We start from the raw sequence: 22,883 nt of genomic DNA on the forward strand, positions 1-22,883 counted from the left end.
GATGGAAAACTCCCCCCCGCTCCTAGAGGTTCTCAAGACCACTTTTATATGATTCCAAGGTTCCTTGTTTTAAGGTCAGAGACCCCCAAATCTTCTGTAAATAACTGACGTCACTGTTGACCTTCAGTTTTGGTGGCAAAATCTCCACATCTGAATGACCTTCAATACCTCTGTTCACTATCAAGTCACCAACATAATCTTATCTAATCCTCTTAACTTGGGGCAGAAATACTTTTACATTCTGTCAGGCCCAAGGCACAACATCATTATGAGGCCCTCAAAAATAGGCATTTTTTTAGTGTATTGAAAATAAAAGTCAACATTTCCATAATAACTCATTTTAATAACACAATACAACATTGGTATACATATATTTGCATTTTAAAAACGTATAAAAATAAATCAGTTCAAATTTAAATAAAAAAATGAATAAATAAAAAGCTTTTTTTTCTGGCTTTGGTTTTAGCAAATATATCTATAATGTCATAATAATTAATCGAGTCTATTACATCTGATTCAGTGCATAATAACGACATGTCACTTGTTTTTATTTTGGTGCAAGTTGTTTCTTAAATAACTTTTTATTCATTTCAACACTGAAAATGAGCGTTCAGCACTTGCATTTGAAATAGGCATCGTCAAAAATATTTTTAAAATTGTTTGTACGTTCGGAAAAGTAGACCTTAACCCATTGTTTATAAATTTGTACATATTTTTAATTGAATTTTCTTCCTTTATCATTATTAAAAATTGCTTAACTTCATCAGTAAATTTTTCTGGATCAATATCAGTCCCATAAGTTTGTAAAATTTTATCAATACTAGTCTTGATCTATATCTTCCTTCAAAAAAATGTCAAAGATATCTAATATGTCGAAATAGCTTTTTGTTCTCTTATTGATTTCCAAAATTAATTTCCATGTAATATTTTGGAAATAAATTTCCAAAATATTACACAGGAAATTTTCTTTCCCATGTAATATAATTTCATTGTTAGATTGGGAAACTTCGTCACTCATTTTTTTTCCCATTTTTTAACTCTTTCCTTTTGATCTTTAAATTTTGTCTCATCTGTTAATAAATTCGCTTCTTCATTTACAACAGCAAAACTGTTTCTTAGCGATGAAAGTTTTTTTTTTTTAAAGAATTTAAATGCAATCAAATTAAGCTTGCTAATCAAGGTAAAAATTGGACCTTCATGAACTGTAAAGTTCAGATATTCTCACTAAAAATAAAAAATTTGAATTTATGGTAATAAAAATGATAGCAAAAATCATCATGTTTATGGAATTACAACATTTATGTATTACAAAATTTATTCAACTCCAGCTTTGATTTTTTTTCAGTTGCAGTAATAAGCGTAATAATGCCAGCTTTAGTTAAAACGTACAGGCAATAAATAGTAACGATAACTTGTTATGCTTCCTTCCACTTTTTTACTCAACATTTTACCCTAAAATGACTAGAATCTTGATGCACAAAAAAATGAACTGAAAAATCAATTTAATTTATTAATAATAATAAACTTGAAATTCAAATGCTCTATTTATGTGATATAGAAACTGCTCTTACCCAACTAATTAATACAAATAGCAGCAGCAGCACACAAAAAACCTCTGTTGTCTCTGGAACTTGTTTCAAAATGATTGCAAAAACTTTCTTTAACTCAAAAACTTATTTACTCTGTTTACAATTTCCACTTATTAAACTTGTATATTTGCAAAGAGGTTAGCTAACTCTCTAAGATACTTTTACAAACTGTATATCAACTTCAAATATGCCAATAGTATATCTATCTTAATGATACTTCTTGTTACTGTTAATCTAAATCTTAATTGTCCAACTAAAACACATTATAAGAGGAATTGTACAAAGGTATATAACTTACAAAAGCTCCGTATCGCACATCCAGTCAAATTCTTGCACAAAAAGTTCTAAGGCAATTCTCTCATCTCAGATCTTGAGCTTCTTTCAGGAAATCTGGCTTCAGAAATATCTCATCGGGAAAACAGCGGACTGTGAACTGCACCCTACTACTCATATACAGCTCCGGCAAAAAGTTATTCTCCCATGGCGAACAGAAGAACCTCCGAGCAAAGGCACTTCGGGTAATTTGTCTCGCCTTTTCTCCTCTGCTTGGGCTCACCAAAAATGCCTGGACTGCCTCCTTTTTCTGCCGCCTCCACTAACTCGAATTGCCGCCAACTGTCAACTGGGATTCCTCTCTGGCCTGGAAACTTTTCTCTGGCAATTGGAACATCTCCTTTTGGCAACTCAAAGCCTTCTCTTAAGACTGGAACCGGGAAGCTCCTCTCTGGCAATGTCTGGAAACGGGAAGCCTTCTCTCTCTCTATAGTGACTTCTGGATCCGGGAAGCCCTATATGCTTGGCTCTGTCCCCTTTTATTATGCCTTCTCTGAGACCTCGCACGAAGTTTGTAACCCCGATGAATTCGGCATGATTCTTTCATCTTAAGTTTCAAGTTTAGCCCACTCTTTGTTCTCTTCTGTGCCTTCTTTTGATTGTAAGTTGCCAACCATCGGAAAGTTGTTTGAACCTTTCTGACTGACTTTGGAGGTGTTTACATACGGAGCTTGTTAGCCTTTCTCATACACACAAAATTTAATAAACAACCTTTCTAATGCTGCCATGTAGATCTATTACATACAGCTTCCGCGAAAAGCATTGCCTTTGTTTTTAACACTCTAACATATTCTTATTAAAGAAGTATATACAGTTAATTTCCAAAGGGCTATTTACAAAAATATCTAATACAAAATATACAGAGACAAACAAGGTTATTTTTTACAACGTTCTTATGGGACGACCTAAGTAAAAAATCGATGTAACGTGCTTTGGAATATTTAAGCTACAATCGAGTTTTTACAATAATTATAAGAACAATAGTCTAAAAGTCCAGGTAGTCCAGCGAAAACCATCTGTGACAAAATGAAACTAGTTTATTTATTTAAAAACAAAAATACAAATTAAGTATATCTTTATAGAGTTCATAATTAAAAGGACTCTAATAATAATAATAGTTTCTACAGATGTGTCTCATCTTGTTTTGGTATTATCAAAATTATCAAGTTATTCTGAAGCATTATGAATTTTGCTATTTTATTATTATGCCGCTAATATTTCTTCAAATGTGGCACTTTTTACAACAAAACTGGCTAAGTTATGTTGAATATATTTTTGAAAATTATGGAGACAACTACCGTGTTTGAATAAAAACTTTAGTTTAATATAACTAAAATCTACATTCGGGCAGCTGGTCAGTGTCTTTAACAAACCAGTTTGATTGTGGTGTAGCTTGTTTTCTGTGTACAGTTGTATGCTCCAGAAGATGACCTTGACATAAAGGTCGAAACGTCAAATGTAGATTTTAGTTATATTAAACTAAAGTTTTTATTCAAACATGCTAGTTGTCTCCATAATTTTCAAAAATGCATTCGGATCACCGTGTAAGCCTAAAAAAAAGGATTCAGATCATCCATAGAAATGATACCCACAAGTGCTGCAATCGCTATGGTAAGCTAAAGATTCGTATTTCTCTCTTGATCAATCGGCTGGCCTTTTTAAAGAGATGCAGAGACAATAACCTTATTCTGATCTGCATCAGGCTAAAAAAGAAATTTACGCCCACCGCTAAGGCACTCCGTATTTATGACCGCACAGAAAAAGCAATGCTTAGAGAACGGATTCAAACAGCCCACCAAAACCTAGCTACAACACAAAATCTGGTTTCAAAATCACAATCCGAACTATCGAACTATATTAATCCAGACATTCTACAACTACTTGAAAGAATTACTGACAATTCGGCCAAATATACCCTGGAAAAGAATAAAGAAAAACACTCGACAAAATTCCACAGTTTGAAACCGGCAAAATATGGCGGCCAATCACAGGAATCCATCCAATCAGAGGACTTCCTCCCCGATAAACACTAACAATGAACAACAAACAAGGGAGACAAGGAGCGATCAACCACCGACAAGAGGTGGTTGGTCAGTGTCTTTAACAAACCAGTTTGATTGTAGTGTAGCTTGTTTTCTGTGTACAGTTGTATGCTCAAGAAGATGACCTTGACATAAAGGTCGAAACGTCAAATGTAGATTTTAGTTATATTAAACTAAAGTTTTTATTCAAACACGATAGTTGTCTCCATAATTTTCAAAAATGCATTCGGATCACCGTGTAATCCTAAAAGAAAGGATTATGTTGAATATATCTGTTTGCAAATATGTTCAAAATCCCTTTGACCTAATAAAAAGTCAGAATGCTGATGAAACTTCATCAGCATTCTGACTTTCTATCTGTTAAAATGCAATTACCCCCCCCCCCTTGCCGTTAACGGATTATTGTAATTATGTGCACTGTATTTCTTGGATTGACCCTTTTTTTTGGTGCACAATTTACTTATTGTGTCTCTTCCCAAATAAAAACGAATTTCACATGTGCTAAAACAAATAATCAAAATGTTTGTTTGCATTGGAAATATTATGTCAAATATTTATATCTTTTAAGTACATTCATTGAAATAAATATGACATTTTGCTTCCTTTCCTTGCAAAATAAGATTATATGGGTCGCACATTTCAATTTCAGGAAATTTTTTATTTTTTTATTATTTTTTTATGAACAACAAATGGTGTTAAACTGCATTACTTGGGGTTTCCGATTGCAAGTCTTTTTAATTTATATCCAATGGTATTTTATCAGAGATTCCACGCCTTTGTCTTTTGCTTAAAACTGCAACAGTACAATTACTTTTGAAAAATAACGAATTCAAACAAAAAGAAAGTGCACACATGTTACTAGCAGTATTTGTGTGTGTGTGGTGATAATTTTGGGAGGGGGGAGTTAGCCATTAAAGGCGAATTAATTCTGTTATGAAAATTTTGGAAATAAAATTTCATTTTGACGCATGCACCTACACATGTTTCAAAAGATAAACTGTAGGGAAAATATCGCTACTTCAAAACTGCCGCATAATATCGAAATTAGCTTAAAATATGTACATAACAGTTGACTTCATAACTGCCGTTTATTTTGATTTGTAGTGAGTGATCGGGGGAAAACCAAGAAAGTTGAAATGCAAAAACCTACAGATTACGTTATAAAAATTATGCATTACATGATATGATTCAAGATGTACGTATGATAACTAATCTTCGAACTAAGATTATGAATAAAATAGGAAACTTAATTTGGAACAGATGGAGCCTGTATTCATTTTTAGATTCGGATTTTCATGAATTTATAAAATAATTGTTTGACAAAAATAATTATCTTCAATCAAGTTCTTGGAGAATTTTAAACTGTATTGACGATTAAAATGATCAGCAAAAAAATTGATAGTGACATTGATCTTCCAAAGTGATACAATATGAAGTGAAGAAAGTATGAAAGGATTTCTTATTTTATGCTGGCATTAAAAACTATAATTATACGATAAAAACAAGCAGCAAAATGAATATAACTCTTAGGTATTTAGTCTGATATAACTTAGATTCCGGTTATCGAGCAAAGGGCAAGCAACTGCCTTTCATGCTGTAGGCCACAGAAAGTAGCTACTACATACTCCAGGTAATGCAGTTAAGTGTTCTTTTCAGCGAGATGGACGATATGATGGTCAAACTACACTTATCCATGTTCTTTCAGTAGGTGGACAGAATATTATCAAGGTTTGCTGGATGTGTATATACGTCCAGCAAAGAAATGGTACGCTTACATACATGAGGGAAGCCTCACAAATTTTTCAGCGGACTCTAGTTTTTATATTATGAATTTAATATTTAAAAATAAGTATTTTATTTTGCAACTATAACTATGCTGTTTTTTTATTGTTCTTTGTGAGGAGTAAATTTTTAACATGAGGCCCCCATCTTGCACCTCATGCGTCTAATGGTAAATGTGGCCCTGCATTCTGTTACCCTTACAACTTCACATTAGAACTTAAAATCAGCTTAATGTATAATTCTAACCTTTACAATACTGTATAATTTATGAACAATTCAATTTCATTCTCTAGTCAGTTACCTTTACAAGTTTACAATCAGTATTTCATAACTGTTAATTTTAATGAAAGAACAATGTATATTATTATATTAACTAAATAACTTTAATTAATACTTCCAATTTCGGTAATGTTACATTACCATCTTCAGGGAACATAAAAATTAATGAAATGTGCATGCAGGCACTAACACTGAGCAAAAATGGCTGAAGAAAAACAACTGAAGTCAGTCCTAGAGTCTTAAAGGGTGCCACCTAGTGGGCCAAATTGGGTATTAATCTTGGCTGTTTGGGTTGATGTTCTAAGAATGCAAGCCTCTCATATTTGGGGCAATCTCGTGCATCCAAATTTATTGAGGTTTGGGGAGTTTTTTTAAAGCTGAGACTGATTCTAAGAATAATCTCTCATATTTAAACTTGCTACGGTGTAGTAAGGAAGCTTTCTTCCAACATATTTTATGGCAGGTGTCCAAAGCATGGTCAGCAAGTACTGAGTAGCTATAACAGTGGAAACGGATATAATTCTTATGTAAGGATATCCTGATATTAGCAATCCTGCCTGTTTGGCCATAGTAAGACAGTTTGCAACTACAATGGACCTGGTAAACTCCAGGTAGGTCTAGAGGAAGTGGCTGGTCCTTGGGAGAGCAGATAAGAGATGCCAATTTTTGATATGGTTTGTAACAAGTTTTCGAGCCTTTTTTTTAAGATTTTTGTTAACTTTTCAGAAGTACCACGAATATAAGGAATAGTGACAGATTTAGAGTAGTCCTTGTTGTGGAGGGGGGGGGGGGGTAACTGGTGTTAATATTTTTTGGATTTTATGGGGGTTGTATCCATTGGCTACAAAGGTGTTAAGAATATGCATAAGTTCAGTAGTAAGGGCATTGTTATCTGAACTGATTAATTTTGCCCTGTTATATAGGGTTTTTATAATCCCATATTGTTGGAAGTGGGGATGGTGTGAATACTGGTGAATGTGTATCTACTTGTATGTGTATGTTTTCTGTAAACTGAGAAAGCCAAGGATCCATTAGTATTTCAGTATTTCACCGTTAATATACAGTAATGTACAATTATGTTCCTTTCAAATGATTTGTGACCTCTGTAAAATCGATGTCAGAAATTTTTAATAAAATTTCACCTCATTGAATTTTACAGTTTCATCAGTGGGAGCCAGACATAGAGGTGATACTAAGGTTGAAGTAATGCAGAAGTGCTTTGCATTATGGAATTGTAAGGCAAGGATATGAAGTCATTAGCTTCTATATACGAGTTGCTCCAGTCCTGAAAATACTTCGGTTGCAAACTTGGATAAAGGATTAAACCAAGTATATAATTTCTTGGTATCTTTAATTTATGATATAACCAAGTGGAAATGCCCTCTTTACTTGTGAACTGAATAGATTTGGTGCTATAGCTTCATATGTTACTTTTGCTTTCATTTGCCAAGAATATGCCTCAAGTTGTTATAATACAGAAAAACAATTAAATTGAACTGAACAATGAGTAAGGGCATAAAGAGACTACTGTTACAGAATAATCAAAAAGTAGATGTTCTGCTCTGCTGCTACCACAGGTAAAAGCAGCAGTATTGAGTTACCATTTGTATGTATTGAGTTATCAAGAGTTGATTACTAAAGCTATCATTAACATATTTATTAATCTTCATTCTGGACTCAATTATATATTATACCAATAACATTTGATCCTTAAGCATGATTTTCACTATCATATCTGATTGTAGAAGTTGGTGATACCATTTGTTCTAGCTTCAGATGCTACTTATCTGGTTTTTCAGTCATGAATGGAAAAGGTATTTCCAGATTTTTTCAAGAATAATAATTTAATTTTTTAAATTATTATTCTTAATTATTAAATTTGCAAACAAATTTTTAGAAATAGAGGTAAAGAAAATGGCCACATTTGAGAGAAATTGATATTACACACCTATATTGCAGTAGCTATGTGAATTCTTCCTTCTACATGACCACTAGTCCATGTGCTGCTGTCGAATACACTGGTTTGTCCACATTCCAGTTCATTCTAAAATGTTCCATCTTCAAGATGTGTTCTATTGCATTGAAATTGAGATTCTGTGCAGGCCAGTCCAATTTTTCAATATCAGTGTTTTCTTCAAACTGTGTCACCATATCACTGCAATAAAACATGCCAAATTGTCGTGTTAAAATGGGCAACTGACACTATATACAAAGCATCAGAAATGTTGCATATTTACAGCATTTATTATTCCAGGCACCAACTAATGATGTGCATCTATATTGGAAGAAAAAAACAGTCCCAGTCCATTACACTATTTCCACCAAATTTCATTAAGATGATGTACATTAGGATAAGGTGTTCCCCAGGCATTTGCAACAGTCGCATCTGCTTGTCTGATTTATCACTCCATATCACAGACACCCTGCCATCGACCAGTCATGTTCTTTACACTAGTGTAGTTTTCATTGTTGATTGCTACGGTTGTATTTGTCTTTTGTGCATCCAACCTTTTCATAGAAATCAAGATAGTGCAGCTCTTTACATAATAACTGGTTAATAATCTGCTACATTCTTGGTTGATTGTTTCCACTTCATACTGTGGAGATTTCAGTGCTATCTTTCCAGGCACTCTGGTACTAGCTTTCTGGGTCTTTCTTTGCATTTCTTGGCTGAGGTAATTCCCTTACATTTCTGTCATTTAATAATGTTGACTTCAGTTGATTTTGGACAGTGCAGTCTTCTACTAACATCATAAGATAGATGAGTGATATATATGGCCTCCTCTGATAACATCTCTTTTAAAGTGCAGTTTTTCTGTACATGTCATCGACTTTTGGTATATTTGTTTTCTTTATATAACAGTATAGTCAATATGTGATGACAAGAATATACATATCATTATGTTTCATTAAAAAACAGAATGTGGTTCCATGGATTATATTCTTAAATTTTATTGTTCATAAAGTTTTTATACAAGTTGTGAAAGGAGAAGATTAGTGATTTTCAAAAATAAGTAAGTAAACAAATGATGAAGATAAAAATTTTGAATTTGATATTGAAGTCATTTGCTTCTTTACAAGACCTTCATATGACTGCACTTGGACTACTGTGAGCAGACTTGGTCTCTTGACTTCTTTATCCCTTTGGAACCCAGGAAAGGCTGCAAAGAGGAGTTACAAAGATGATATTGCGATTATGCAATGTAGATTATGAGAATAGATTGAGAATATGTGGACTGCATACAATGGTAGATGGGAGAAAAGAGGGGAGATATGATAGATGGCTATAAACTTTTGAGAGAGCATTATAGGATAGCAGTTGTTGATGCAATTTTTCATTATATGGAAAGTGGGGAGAAGACAAGGGGTTTGTGCATGATTAAGAAAGGGATGGTAGCTAGACTTTTCTCTTGGAACCATTAGCAAGTGGAACAGTTTGCCTATTGTGAATGTGTTTAAGAGAAGGTATAACAGCTGTAGGTGAGGTATGGCCTCTCTTGATGAGTTCTTGACATCCTGGAGGTCTAATAATATAAAGATATCACACATTATGATAAAGTAACATACAATAAGCAATGTACTTATATTATATTTTGTTGGTTCTTAAATGTCGTTCTCAAATTGAAATCTTAGTCCATAATTGCTGAAACCTGTGTTATCATGCAAAGACATTTAATCTGTATGTGTATAGAACTGCTGCTCTGGATATTTGTCAAGAAATAACTTGACAGAAACTTTGAAAATAACTACATTTTTCTTATTTAACAAGTACTCGTGCAGTTGTGTATCATTTTATAGTCTTCACTGAGTTGATACAAATAAACAACGTGAAATTTATGTGATTGCTGTTACACAGGGCGCCTGCTGTCCTCACTTGCAGCTGGATTGTTGCTAATCGTGTGACAGCCAAAGATAATAATTATGCAATTGTCCACTCATTATTAGTTTTAATGGAATGAATACAGCACAGAGAAATAATAAAATGCAAGTTTATTGGATCCATTATTTTGTCTCTGTCACAGAGACATTGTCAGGGATAGTCTTAAAATTGTAAAAGCACATAACAAAAATAACAAAAACACTCAAAACAATACTTGAGGAAAAAAATAGGTTAAAAGCCTAAAATCCTACGAGGACACTCTTATGGATGCTATTGGACTGGAGGGCTAAGAATTAGTTTCCCAAAATCTTAACAAATACATTAAGATTAAGCTAGTTTAACAAATTTGTTGATTCTAAGAAAAGTCTTTCAAGTTTATATTTGTTGCAGTGAATCATAGTTTTTTTTTTTTCCCATTTAATTTTATGCACAGTATCCAAAGCATAGTCAGCTAGACCAAACTGACCATAATTATGGTGGTGGATGTATTTTGTTTTTTTTTATAGGCAAATGTTGGCAGATCTTCCAGTTTGACCATATGAGATAATTTGCAAGAACAAGAAACCTTATTAACACCTGGAACAGAGAGGGAAGAGAGTGGATTCTTAGGAGAACAGATAAGGGCAGTCAGCTACAAATGAGGTTTGAAAGCAGTACAGAGATATTTTTTTTAGAGTTTTGGCTATATTTGCTGAGGTGCCCCAGATATAGGGAATAGTAATAGCATTGCTGTAGTCTGTCTGTCTGTATAGAGAGAGAGAGATGTGAGGAAAAAGGAGGGAAAAAATTTGCTAATCTTATTAGCATTGTATTGTTGGACAAGAAGGTCTGCAAATAAAGGAGGTTTGCCTGTAAGGGAAGCCTGACCTGGATAGAAAAATTTGAGAGTCTGTTGACAAGAGTTCTGATAACAACATACTGTTGAGAGGGGGTTGGGTGGGAAAGTTCATGTATATGCCTGTGTGGGTGGGTTTTCTGTAAACTGAGAAAGAAAGGAGATGCCATTTGAAAGATGCATGATTAGAGTATCTAGGAAAAAAAGCAGGCTCGTATTATTATTTTTTTATTATTAATTTTTTTTTGTGGTGACCACATATAAACGACTTTTCTTAGAATCAGCAGCAGATTTGTTAACACATTCATACCAGGTAGTGTGCGAGTGCATAAACTGCTGGCAGCATTTTCTGTAGAATTTTATTTGTTAAGTGTTTGGATATATTGAATATCTCAATTGTAATTCAAATTGATTTCAATTATATACAGTAAAACCCTGAAGTTACGCGGTAGGTGGGACCAACAAAAAGCGCGTAAGTCGAATTCACATAACTCGGGGTATAATTTTGCATGTAATTTATATATACAAACATACAATTGGGACCAAAGGTTTACAAAAACACCTATATTTTTTAAGAAATATAATCATAATTGTAGTTTTTCATACATCAAAAAAAAAGAAAGTTATTTCGATGTTGATGGTTTCATAAAATCTAATAGATTCATCTGACGGCATAATGTCTTTTTCTTGTCACGCAAAATCTCTTCATAGCAAGCTAATGATTTTTTTATTCTTGCCTTTTGCCTTGTGGCTACAGTTCGTTCCTCATTAGAATCTATGTGTCCTCCAAAATCTGTAAACCTTTCTTTTATGTGGATTCCTGTAGATCAAACTTCTTTGCTAGCTCACAAATTTTCATTATGCCCTCAAAATCCTTAATAATGTTGAAAATTCCAAAGTCAATGATTTTCTTTTCTTGCTAGCTGTAGAAGAATTGAACTTGCTTCTTTTGGATGACATTATTATTTTTTATGTGATAAAATTTTTTATCAAGAACATAACATTAAACAATCGCAAGGTTTGTAGACTATAAAAATCGTGTATGAATGGAGACCGCGCGAAACACGTCAGTGCTTGTTCACAACATGTGCGACACTGGCGAATGCAGCCGGCGCCTGAAAGATACGACTAGTGGTGAGGCGTGAAGCGGGACGGGAATACATACATATAAGAAACCACGTAACTCCAGATTCGCTTAAGTTGGGGTATGACTGTGTGTATATATATATATATATTCTCATATTGGTCTTTTTGCTTTACATAAATTGTGTGCTTTCTGTATCCAGTGACTTCATTTTAAACAGCTGTTATATGTATTTTCTATAACTAAAAACTTTGAAAGGGGATGTTAGGACAAATGTGTTTAGTTAGCTGCTATGTTTAGTACTATAATAAATCTGTTTTGTTTGCATGCAGCATAGCCTGTTGGAGGGGCATGTTTTTCCATTATGAGTGCCATTCCAGTTTTCTTTCACTAACAGAATCAGGAGCCACCAACAGGATCACATCGCACTCAGGACTTTAGATGCCTGGACAAGAAAATCTAGACTAAAGAGATCAGCTATGCTACAATATGATCAAGAAATTAGAAAACAGATAGGCTTAGAGCACTTATTCATTGAAATAAGCAAAGAGCCATTCTTTTCCCTATTCGACTAAAAAACACAATGATAAACTTAAATCTCCTTGAACCTTGTTCAAAAAAGGATTCACAGCAAGAAAATAAACGAAAAGGACTTGACACTATACATCACTTAAATAATCCAAGCTATGTCATTGCCTACACTGATGGATCATCTGATGAAGCACTCAACCAAGGAGGTTCAGAGGTTTTTCTAACTCTACATGGAGGTGAGGAAATGCAAATCAAAACCACAACTGGCAAAATAGCTTCAAACTTCACTTGTGAATTAACAGCCATACAAACAACTCTCAAATTCTATTTCTCAAATCCAGTAATAAACATTACAGAAGGAATAACCATCTACAGCAACTCAAAATCTGCACTTGAGGCATTAAAAAATGGAAAAACAAAACTCACACAAGAAATTCATGAACTACCAACAATCTTAAATTTCAAAAATAAGAACTGCACACTGCAATGGATACCATCCCATGTAAATATTGAAGGCAATGAAAGAGCAGACAGACTAGCCAAAGAAGCAAGATACTTACCTCAAAAATTACACCATCACTAACTGATGCTAACTCTGTCACCAAAATAAGATTGGTAAAGCAAACTATCAAGAAGAAGAATGAAATCAGTGAAATTAATGAAAATAGGGAAATAATGCAATCATCACCAGACTAAGGACAGAACATTTTAAAGGCATAAAAATTCAGCCAGATGGTAGTAGGAGTTATGAAACATGCAAAAACTGTCCAGGAGTTGAACTAACACCTGTCCATATTTATTCTTGTCCAGCAATTGCTGCTGCTCTGCAGAAAATGGACAATAACCCTAGAGAAAAGCTGTACTCCATCAAAGTTCAACAGATTGCCAATGCAGTTCTGCAGATCCACGGTCATATCTAGAAGCTCTTTAGTGGACTACTCGACAACAACAACATTCCAGTTTGCTCTAATTATATGAATTGTAGCTAAATATAGTACATAGACTGTAAATGATTATCTGTATTTAGTGATAAACAAAGCTGCTTGTTTTTCTTGCTTCTGCAGTATAGCATATGTTAATTTTGGAACATTTTTCATGGTATAGGAACATTTTTATTCCAGTCTTCAGATGTATTAAAAATTTATTTATTCCTGAATAAAAGTGAATAATTCTATGTATTATAAGAAGTAGCTGATCTACAACAATTCACCCACATAAAGGCAATATCTGTTATTGATAAGACAGAAGAAATTGCTAACAATGACAAAAAAAAAGGTAATGAATGTAAGATTCACAAAAGTGTGGATAATTCCAATAATGATCGATTATTATTAAACAAGACCTCTGCAGTCAAAGACTCATCTGGGAGGTCCTTTTATCACACACACCTCATCATACCGTTTCTTAAACACACTCAAACTCCATGCAGACACCACACTCTCAGGCAAGGCATTCCAATCATTCACAACTCTGCACGAAAAAAACCTGCCTCTCACTCCCCTACTCACACCCTCTTTACACAGTTTCCAGGGATGACTTCTGGTTCTCCCCTGATCTTCTACTATTCTCTGTAGAACTTCTCCACCATTGATCTTATAACAACCCCTTACCAACTTGTAGGTCTCTATCATATCTCCCCTCTTCCTTCTCTCCACTAGACTCTGCAAATTACATCTTCTCAATCTTTCCTCATACTCAACATTCCAGAAGAAACTACCTTAGTCAGTCGCCTTTGGACCCTTTCCAACATCTCTTCATCCTTCTGAAAACCCGGTGACCAAATCTGGGCACAATAGTCCATGTGTGGCCTAATCAGAGCCTTATACAATGGAACAAGAATCTCCCTACTTCTACACGTCAGTGTCCTCTGCATCATTCCTAAAAGTCTTTGTGTTGTCTTCACAATTTTGGTGATGTGTCCCCTAAATTTTAGATCATTATCCACTATCACCCCCAGATCTCTTATTTCCTCTACCTCCAACAATATACTCTCACCAAGCATAAATTCTGCATCCCATCTTTGTTTTTCAAATTTAAAACCTTACATTTTGCAACATTGAACTCGCATCCCCATCTGCTTGCCCAATCACTCAATCTTTTCAAGTCCTCTTGCAAGGCCACAATATCTTCACTACTCTTTATGGTTCGTCCCAACTTTGCATCATCTGCAAACAACTGAATATCTCCATCCAAACCCTCGCCAATATCATTAATATACAAGTTAAATAGTAATGGCCCTAAAACAGACCCTGAGGCACTCCATGATCTTCAATAAACAAAAGAAACTTAGAAAATGAAGCAAAACATAGATAAAAACAGAGAAATAAATACATAGCACAGCAAATTCTCCAAGATGATTTGCTGCTTCATCAACCAACATGTATTCCTGCCAGGCCTAAATGAATCACCTGTTCAACATTATTAGTTCATTGGATTAGCCCCTCCCTATACTTATGTACTGAACTACTAAATGTATACAAAAGGTGTTTGTTATTGGTTACTTATTTATACTTTGTGAACAAATCACTTTCTCTCTCCTTATAAGTTTTTTTTTTTTAATTATACCATCATAAATTTATTTATGCATATCTAGGATTTATAGGATCACATGCTATAGGCTCCACCCAACAACTTACAGAACACATTATTATTATTATTATTATTATAAAAAAACTTCCATGGAGTCAAAGACTCATCATGGGAGGTCCACTGTTATACACACAGTTCATCATACTGCGCCTTAAATATATTCACTGTCTCTGCTCTCGCCACATTCTCGGGCAATGCATTCCAATCACTCGTCACTCTCCATGCAAAAAACCTGCTCCTCACACCCTCCTTATACAGTTTCCAGGGTATGACCTCTTGTTCTCCTGCTATCCTCACCCATTCTGTGCAAAACCTCCCCAAATATTAATCTGGTAATAACCTCTTAACAGCTTATATGTCTCGATCATATCCCCCTTCTCCTATCCACCAATTTCTGCTAATTGCATTTTGTCAATCTATCTTCATACTTTACATATAATATCACAAATGTTAATTATTAATAATTTGTTTGCTTAGTAATGAATACTACTCATGCTTGTTCTTTCCTTTACATTTTCGATTCTCACCGGGCTTCTTATTAAAATATTTACTCCTTTGAGTAATTCAGATATACCAACCAAATATAGCACTCTCCTTTATTATTGTTTTCTAATATATCTTAAAACAAACACATTGTTCCTCCCCTCCCATGTAGATTTAGTTACAATTAAAGAGCCATCACAATACTTAGCAATCCACCAAAATGCAAGCACAAAATTTTCTGAAAATACGCAGTTTTCTCTTGCCTGGTCAGATAGTTATGATGACAATGAGAGAGCTATGATCCCTTGAAATGAACATGTTAAACCAGCCTGATCTTAATAAATGTGGCTGTTTAACACTTCCCAAGATTTGGCCTCCTTAGTCCTCCCACCCAACAGCTAAGGCTAGCAACACCAATAAGAGGGCACCCCTCTCCTCATAGGACATTAGGCTTTTAGCTAATTTTTTCCCCACTGATTTAGTGTTTTTGTATGTGCTTTTATAATTTTAAGATTATATCCCTGATGATGTTTCTGTGACAGATGAAATATATGATTCAATAAACTTGTATTTTCTTGTTTCTCTGTGTTGTATTCATTCCATTAAACTTAATAAGTTTAAACCAGCACATAGGCCTTAATACTAGACTATGTGATGCTCTTCACCATAACTAAACTGTAGAAATGAAATGTTACTTTGTTTTTGCAAGTTATTTGCAAAATTTATCTTTTCCAAAAATCTTGCATGCCCTGCTTATTTATCAGTGTTCATTCACAGTATTAGATTTCAGTTTAAATGTTTGGAATATTTTGATTACTTGTGTGCTGTTTCATTTTTGCCAGTTAATTAATTTCATCACATTAACTCTATATATAACCTTGGGAATAAAGCACCTATTTCACTTCAGCAAGCTTAATCAGTTGTTATAAATACAGTTGCGCTTAATCCCAAATCATAGTTGGGATTTTGAGAATTTTACTGTCATGGACTGCAGGGTTTTTCTCCCCAGTTAATCTGTGGTTTTTCATCCTGCAAGCAGGCAAACTGATCTTGAGAACTCGATGCTTCTACAGACATGGGATACACTGGGAAGCATAGGGCTAACTACCTTATCCTTGTGTACGGTTGCTGTTAAATGACTGGAAAAACCCTCGACACTGCAAGGTAAAAGAGAGAAAAAGAAGATTTTACTGTCTTACTGAATATGTATGTTATGAAGAAAAATATAGCTGCTTTAAAGTAAATATTGACAAACACTGTTCAACATGGGAAAAACATTAGAAAATGTAAAATGTGAATTTTAACCAATGCAATTACATATCTCATCCCATTTCATCTAATTGCATTCCCTCAATATGTTGGGTTGAATGGCCATGGCCAAGTAACTTGTCTTTGTAGAAACATAGTTAATACTGTAATAGGGCAGTTAATCTTATCTGCAAAGTCAACTAATTATGTCAGTCTACCTTGATCCTGGTCTTTCTCTGGGAATTTTTTCTTAATTTTTAATATAATTTTGCTATTGATGCTCTTCATCTGTTCAACTAATTTTCATCAGAAAACTCTCATATCTGGTCTTAAATAACTTGCTTTATTTAGCAAGTATACTTGACAGGAAATTCTTGTTTTTATCTTTGACTTGAAATGATCAAACAAAAGTTTGAACATAAAGTAGCATTGTGACCAAGCTATAGGCTGGTTTTAACCTTCATTTAAGATTTATCAATAGGAACTATCCCTGTTAACTCTATATGGTGATACACCATTTTGCTACTTGTGATACACTATTTTGTTATACACCGATTTTAACTTCATTCTCAACATTTGAAACCAGCTGGTGGGAAAAAAAAAGACTATGAACTGGGTAAATTAAAGTTAAAACAGAACTTCTAAATAGAAGTTATGTGTAAATACACAGAAGTTTATATATGTTTTAGTTTTTCTAAAGTAGTGCCACATTTTATGGCACTACTGGAAACAAAGAAAGGGTTCTGGAAGGTTAATAGCAGGTAGAATAAAGAAAAAAAAATATTATAATGCTGGATGAATCACAAAATCACATGTGAACAGTTGTTACTTACAACCATTAAAAAAAAAAGAGCTAACAGAAGGCATCAGTGGTTAATAGTATAATTGAGATAGCAAAATCAAATTAACGTAAAATTGTCTAAGTACACTCATAACACAAACTTGATACCGTATTAATATGACAAATCTGAATCTTAAAATGAGAGAGAGATTAGAAGTTCAGTTTTCATATCCTCACATAACTGCTAGTAAGTCTGCTCTGAGAAAGGCTTGCTCATCCCTCTTAAAGAAACATGTTATATCTTGAAAGAATTATATTTTATATTAGCTTTATGACATAAATTATTCATATTAATTAATTTAATTTGTTATTTAGCTGTTTACTTGATTGGTTTTTTCTCTGTTAGTGGGAATTGTACAGTGAACTTGTTCAAATTGCTTTCATTGCAACAGATTACTTCATCTGGCATTCTAAGATAGTGATAATTTTAGTCTGCTTAACAAGCATTTGCATATTTGCTAAATATCAATTCAGCTGATGTTTTGGCTTTTTAAAATCATTTTCCTTAATGAAAAATACACAATTTCCAACATGTTAGATATTTAAGCTGTAAAAATTGCAACTGGTAATAGCCATGTAGCAAAAGAGCTTAACTGTGTTTATGTATAGATCCTTAAGATGTTTCATGAAGTATAGGAAATGAAATGACACATGACAGACAAAATAATGCTGTATTTAAAAGATTGTTCATCTCGCATTAGTTTATAACCCGAAAGTAGTAGTATCCACCATAGAATATGTAAATTAGATTAAAAATTAAACCAAAACAGATCATAAGGTCTTATCAGTATTTAGCATTATGATGATTGACTATATAAATGAAAAATAATTTATATTCCTAAATTTTATACTACTACAAAATATGATAAATTTGTCTAAAACTATCATATTACTAATATATATCCTATTATAGTCATATTTATTTTTATATATTAAATTGACTGTTTCCTAACATAACTGTATATTGTAAGTTTGATGACATTTAATTTAGTGGTTAGTAATATTCTGACTAAGTACACTGACTTATAATATAGGTTCATTTTTTTCTCCTGATTGTTCATGATGTTATTGGTTTATGTAAGAGGGTAGAAATCTAAGTTGGCAGCTGCTAAAATAGGACCTGATAGATTACTAAAAATTAAGACACCATTCTTTTTAAAAAAACAAAGTCAAATTTTCCTTAGACACCCTACTAATAAAAATAAGTTGCCCTTGCCATCTTTCTTTTTTTTTTTTTCTTTTTTTTTCTTTTCAAAAATATCTCGGTAATCATCTCCACATGTTAGGTTAATGCTGATTTCCCACATACAGGATTCTCCTGCCAAAACTCACTACACCACCACCACCACCACTAAGGCAAGTTACGAAGGAGGAGGTTTCACATTGGAAAAGGTATATTTTATTTCAAATAGTTTTCACAGGCATATCTAAGTTACCTTATTTGTTTCTGATTTTGATTACTTTTCTTTATTCTTCAAAATCATCTTTTGCATATTAAAAAATATTTTGTAAAGGCATGAATTTTGTTTTATGCATGGTAAGCACACTATACTTAACCATTGCATTTTATTTACAGTTAAAGAATATACACTGTTGGCAAAAATATTTGGACACCTAGTTATGGTCAAAAAATGTTTTAATTACATTTCTAGTACTGAATGGCGACCACCTTTGGCCTGAATAACAGCAACTACCCTTCAGGGCATGCTTTCAACCAATTTCTAATACGTTGCAACAGAAATATTCTTCCATTCCTTGTGCAAAGTTACATCTATTTCTGATGCTGATGATAGCTCCTATGGTCTGGAGCAAATTTGGCATTCTTATTCATCCCAAAGATATTTGGTGGTGTTGGAGTCTGGACTCTGAGCTCACCAGTTCAGTACTTCAACGTTGTTTTGTGGAAAAAACCAGTCTTGGACATGCAGTGCACTATGGCATGGAGCATTGTCATGCTGATGCTGCCAAAGTGTCTGAAGCATGAAGTTGTCTAGGATGTTCAGGTAGCCATCAGGCGTCATGGATTTGGACACATCCACCAATTGACTAAGCCCATTCAAACTTGACAGTTGGAATAATGCAGTCTTGCCAGAAACATTCCCTGCATAATCTCCAGATCTAAACATGAACATCAGAGTGAAACATTTGGAAGCATGATTTGTTGCTCCACAGAAACTTTTCCAGTCATCTGCAGGAACGGTTTGAAAGACATCAGTCCAAACGTCATTTGGCATTGAGGGGGGGGGGGGGGGTGTTGTTGCGTCCATTGAAGAGCTTCTAGTTATGACCATGGGCCTATAGAACTGCTTTGGCAGTCTGTTGAACTTTGATGGAATAGAGCTTTTTTCTCTAGTTATAGGCAGTTTTCTGTAGAACAGCGGCAATTGCTGAAGAAGAATAGATATGGGCAGGTGTTAGTTTGACTCCTGGAGTTCTTGCATATTTCATAGCTTTTAGTACCATCTGGGTGAATTTTCATGCCTTTAAAATGATCCGTTCTTAGTCTGGTGATGATTGTGGTTATTTCTCTATTTTCATTAATTTCGCTGATTTCATTCTTGATAGTTTGTTTTACCAATCTTATTTTTGCGATAGAGTTTGCATTAGTTAGTATGATGTATCATGCTTCTTTGGCTAGTCTGTCTGCTCTCTCATTGCCTTCAATATTTACATGGACTGGTATCCATTCCAGTGTACATTTCTTATTTTTCAAATTTAAAGTTAATTGTTCATGCATTTCCTGTGTGAGTTTTGTTTTTTCATTTTTTAATTCCTCAAGTGCAGATTTTGAGTCACTGTAGATGGTTATTCCTTCCGTAATATTTATTACTGGATTAGAGAGATAGAACTTGAGAACTTGATTGTATGGCTGTTAATTCACAAGTGAAGTTCGAAGCTGTTTTGCCAGCTGTGGTTTTGATTTGAGTTTCCTCACGTCCAGGTAGAGTTAACAAAACCCTTGATCCTCCTGGGTTGAGTGCTTCATGAGATGATCCATCAGTATAGGCAACGACATGGTTTAGATTATTTAAGTGATGTATAATGTCGAGTCCTTTTCTTTTATTTTCTTGCTGTGAATCCTTGTGGATAGGTGCTCTAAGTCGATCTGTTTTCTAATTTCATGATCATATTGTAAAGTAGATGATCTCTTTAGTCTAGATTTTCCTGTCCAGGCATCAAAAGTCCTGAGTGATGGGATCCTGTTGTTGGCTTCTAATTTGGTTAGTGAATTTAACTGTGGAGAGTTTTCTTCTGATTTTTAGTATGTGAAGCCCACACTCTTGCTGAGCTTTTAAATTATTTATGGATGAGACTGCACCTATAATAATTTTTTGCTGCTCTTGATTGTACTCTGTCAAGTTTTTCTTTTGAGCTAGTAGAAGCTGGTAGAATTACGTTCCTTTGCCCATCTTTCTAAACCTTGTATTGAATTATTTAGGACTTTTTTCAGATTTGTGAGAATTACTACTTGTGTGCCAGATTACTATATCATCAGCATAGCATGCTATTTTTGTGTCATTTATTATGTGAGGATGGCTATTTTTCATATAGATGAGAAATAGGAGTGGGCTCAAAACAGAACCTTATGGGACTCCATCCCAAGTTCGATGTATGTTGGAATAAATTCCATTAACTTTTATTTTCATTTTTTTCCCCTTTCATGAAATCTGAAATCCAAATTAGTGCGTTCCCCCTTATTCCAGTATCGTATGCATTTTTTATTAACTTTTGTCTCCAAACGCGATCAAAGGCAGCTGTAAGATCCAAAAAGATGGCCGTTGTCTTCTTTGGTGTCTTTTATTGAAAGCCATCTATGATTGATTGGCAAAGATAAAGTAATCGATCTTCTGTACTGTGTTGAGCCCTATATGCAGTTTGGTAGAAGTTGATCTTGTTATTTTCCAAGAGCCAATTCATAACTCTAGTATGTATTGTTCTTTCATTGAGTTTACAGAGAGTACTAGCCAAAGCTATTGGTCTGTAGTTTTTACAGTCACTAGGGTTTTTGTTAGGCTTTAGTAAGGGTATAATGCTGATGTTTTCCAAATTTTTGGCAGTTTGCCTGTATTCCAGGATGTGTTAAATATCTTAAGAAGAAGTTTTTTGATATTTCTCTGATGTTTTTAATCATATGTCCAAAGATAGGATCAATTATGGGTGATTTGTCAGGGTCAGTTTGACTATTGCTGTTTCTAATTCTGCCATTGTGAGGTCCTGAGTAAAGATGTCTTCAGAAGAATAGGTTCTGGATTATATTAGCACATGTTTTGCAGTTTTCCTGCACCTTTTATCTTCTTTGTTGTATTGCAGTTTGCTTACTGTAGAGTAATATTTGTCTAGTATATTTGCCATCTTTTGTTTGTTTATGTAATGTGTATGGTATATAAGTTGTTGGCTTATTCGGGGGGAAAAAGTTTTTCTCAAGCAGTAGCATTTATAATAAAAGTTTTTGTTTTAAGCTAAATACAGCTTTATGTAGGAATTCTCTCTTTACCAAAAGTATACTTATTTATTTCAGTCTGCTAATGTGGAATTAGAACTCAGAGATTCTCTAGATAAGAATAAAAAACTTAGAGAAGAAATTAATAAATTCCAACAAGAAAATATGCAACTGAAAGTAAGTAAAAACTTCAAAGTAATTTTCTTTTGCAAAAAATCATTATTTAGAAAAAAATTTATATAATCCTAATTGAACATTACATAACTAGGATGGTGTGAAAAGTTCTTGACCTAACAATAAAAAAACGGATTTAAATTTCAAAATTATTTTTATTTTTCAACATAATCTCCCTTAAGACGAATAAATTTATTCCAGCAATGCACCATTATCCCATCCCTGTAGTGGTTCTCAGTAAGATCTGCAAAACCTCTACAGCTGCAATCACCTCTTGATTCGAATAAAAACGCTGACCAGCGAGGAAGAGTTTTGGGAAGGGACAGAAGTCAGAGGGAGCCAAATCTGGGGAATAGGGTGAATGTTCCAACAATTCATAGTGCAGATCCCTTAATATAGTGTTGCCATCTATAGTCAAGACCGAGAACTTTTCAGACCACCCTCATATAATTTAGTAAATTATACATTGTCATGAAATAATTGATGGAATTCCTAATATTGCTAATTTGCTGATACAGTTCATACCTTATAGAATGGTGTGCTTTCCTACATGTTAGAGATGTATTTATTTCTATAAACTTTAATTGGAAAGTCAAAATTATAAAATATTTATTTAATCTACTTAAAGAGAGATAGAGAACCGAAATACATAAACTCATCACCATGTGAGGATATTTCATTTATTCATTTATTTAGTACAAACTGTAATAAAGGATCCCTTAACATATTATAATAAGATGTAATATGTTAAC

The 22,883-nt window shown here is 33.8% G+C and overlaps 1 protein-coding gene across 4 annotated transcripts in view; it reads left to right on the forward strand.

Moving 5' to 3' along the window:
* The window catches only part of LOC150097073 (vesicle-associated membrane protein-associated protein A-like), a 215,386-nt gene that overhangs the window by 173,086 nt on the left and 19,417 nt on the right, over positions 1–22,883 (forward strand). For 2 of the 4 annotated variants that reach the window (XM_090408602.1, XM_090408604.1), the window contains 2 exons: positions 18,828–18,908; positions 22,036–22,134. In XM_090408602.1, the coding sequence (XP_090264728.1) occupies positions 18,828–18,908; positions 22,036–22,134 (180 nt within the window). The remainder of the gene's footprint in view (positions 1–18,827; positions 18,909–22,035; positions 22,135–22,883) is intronic. The other 2 variants (XM_090408603.1, XM_090408605.1) reach the window with 1 other exon arrangement.

The sequence above is a fragment of the Typopeltis vanoorti genome, chromosome 18 (genome assembly GCF_054136105.1).
Source record: "Typopeltis vanoorti isolate ZY-2024b chromosome 18, IOZ_Tvanoo_1.0, whole genome shotgun sequence".
Taxonomy (NCBI): domain Eukaryota; kingdom Metazoa; phylum Arthropoda; class Arachnida; order Uropygi; family Thelyphonidae; genus Typopeltis; species Typopeltis vanoorti.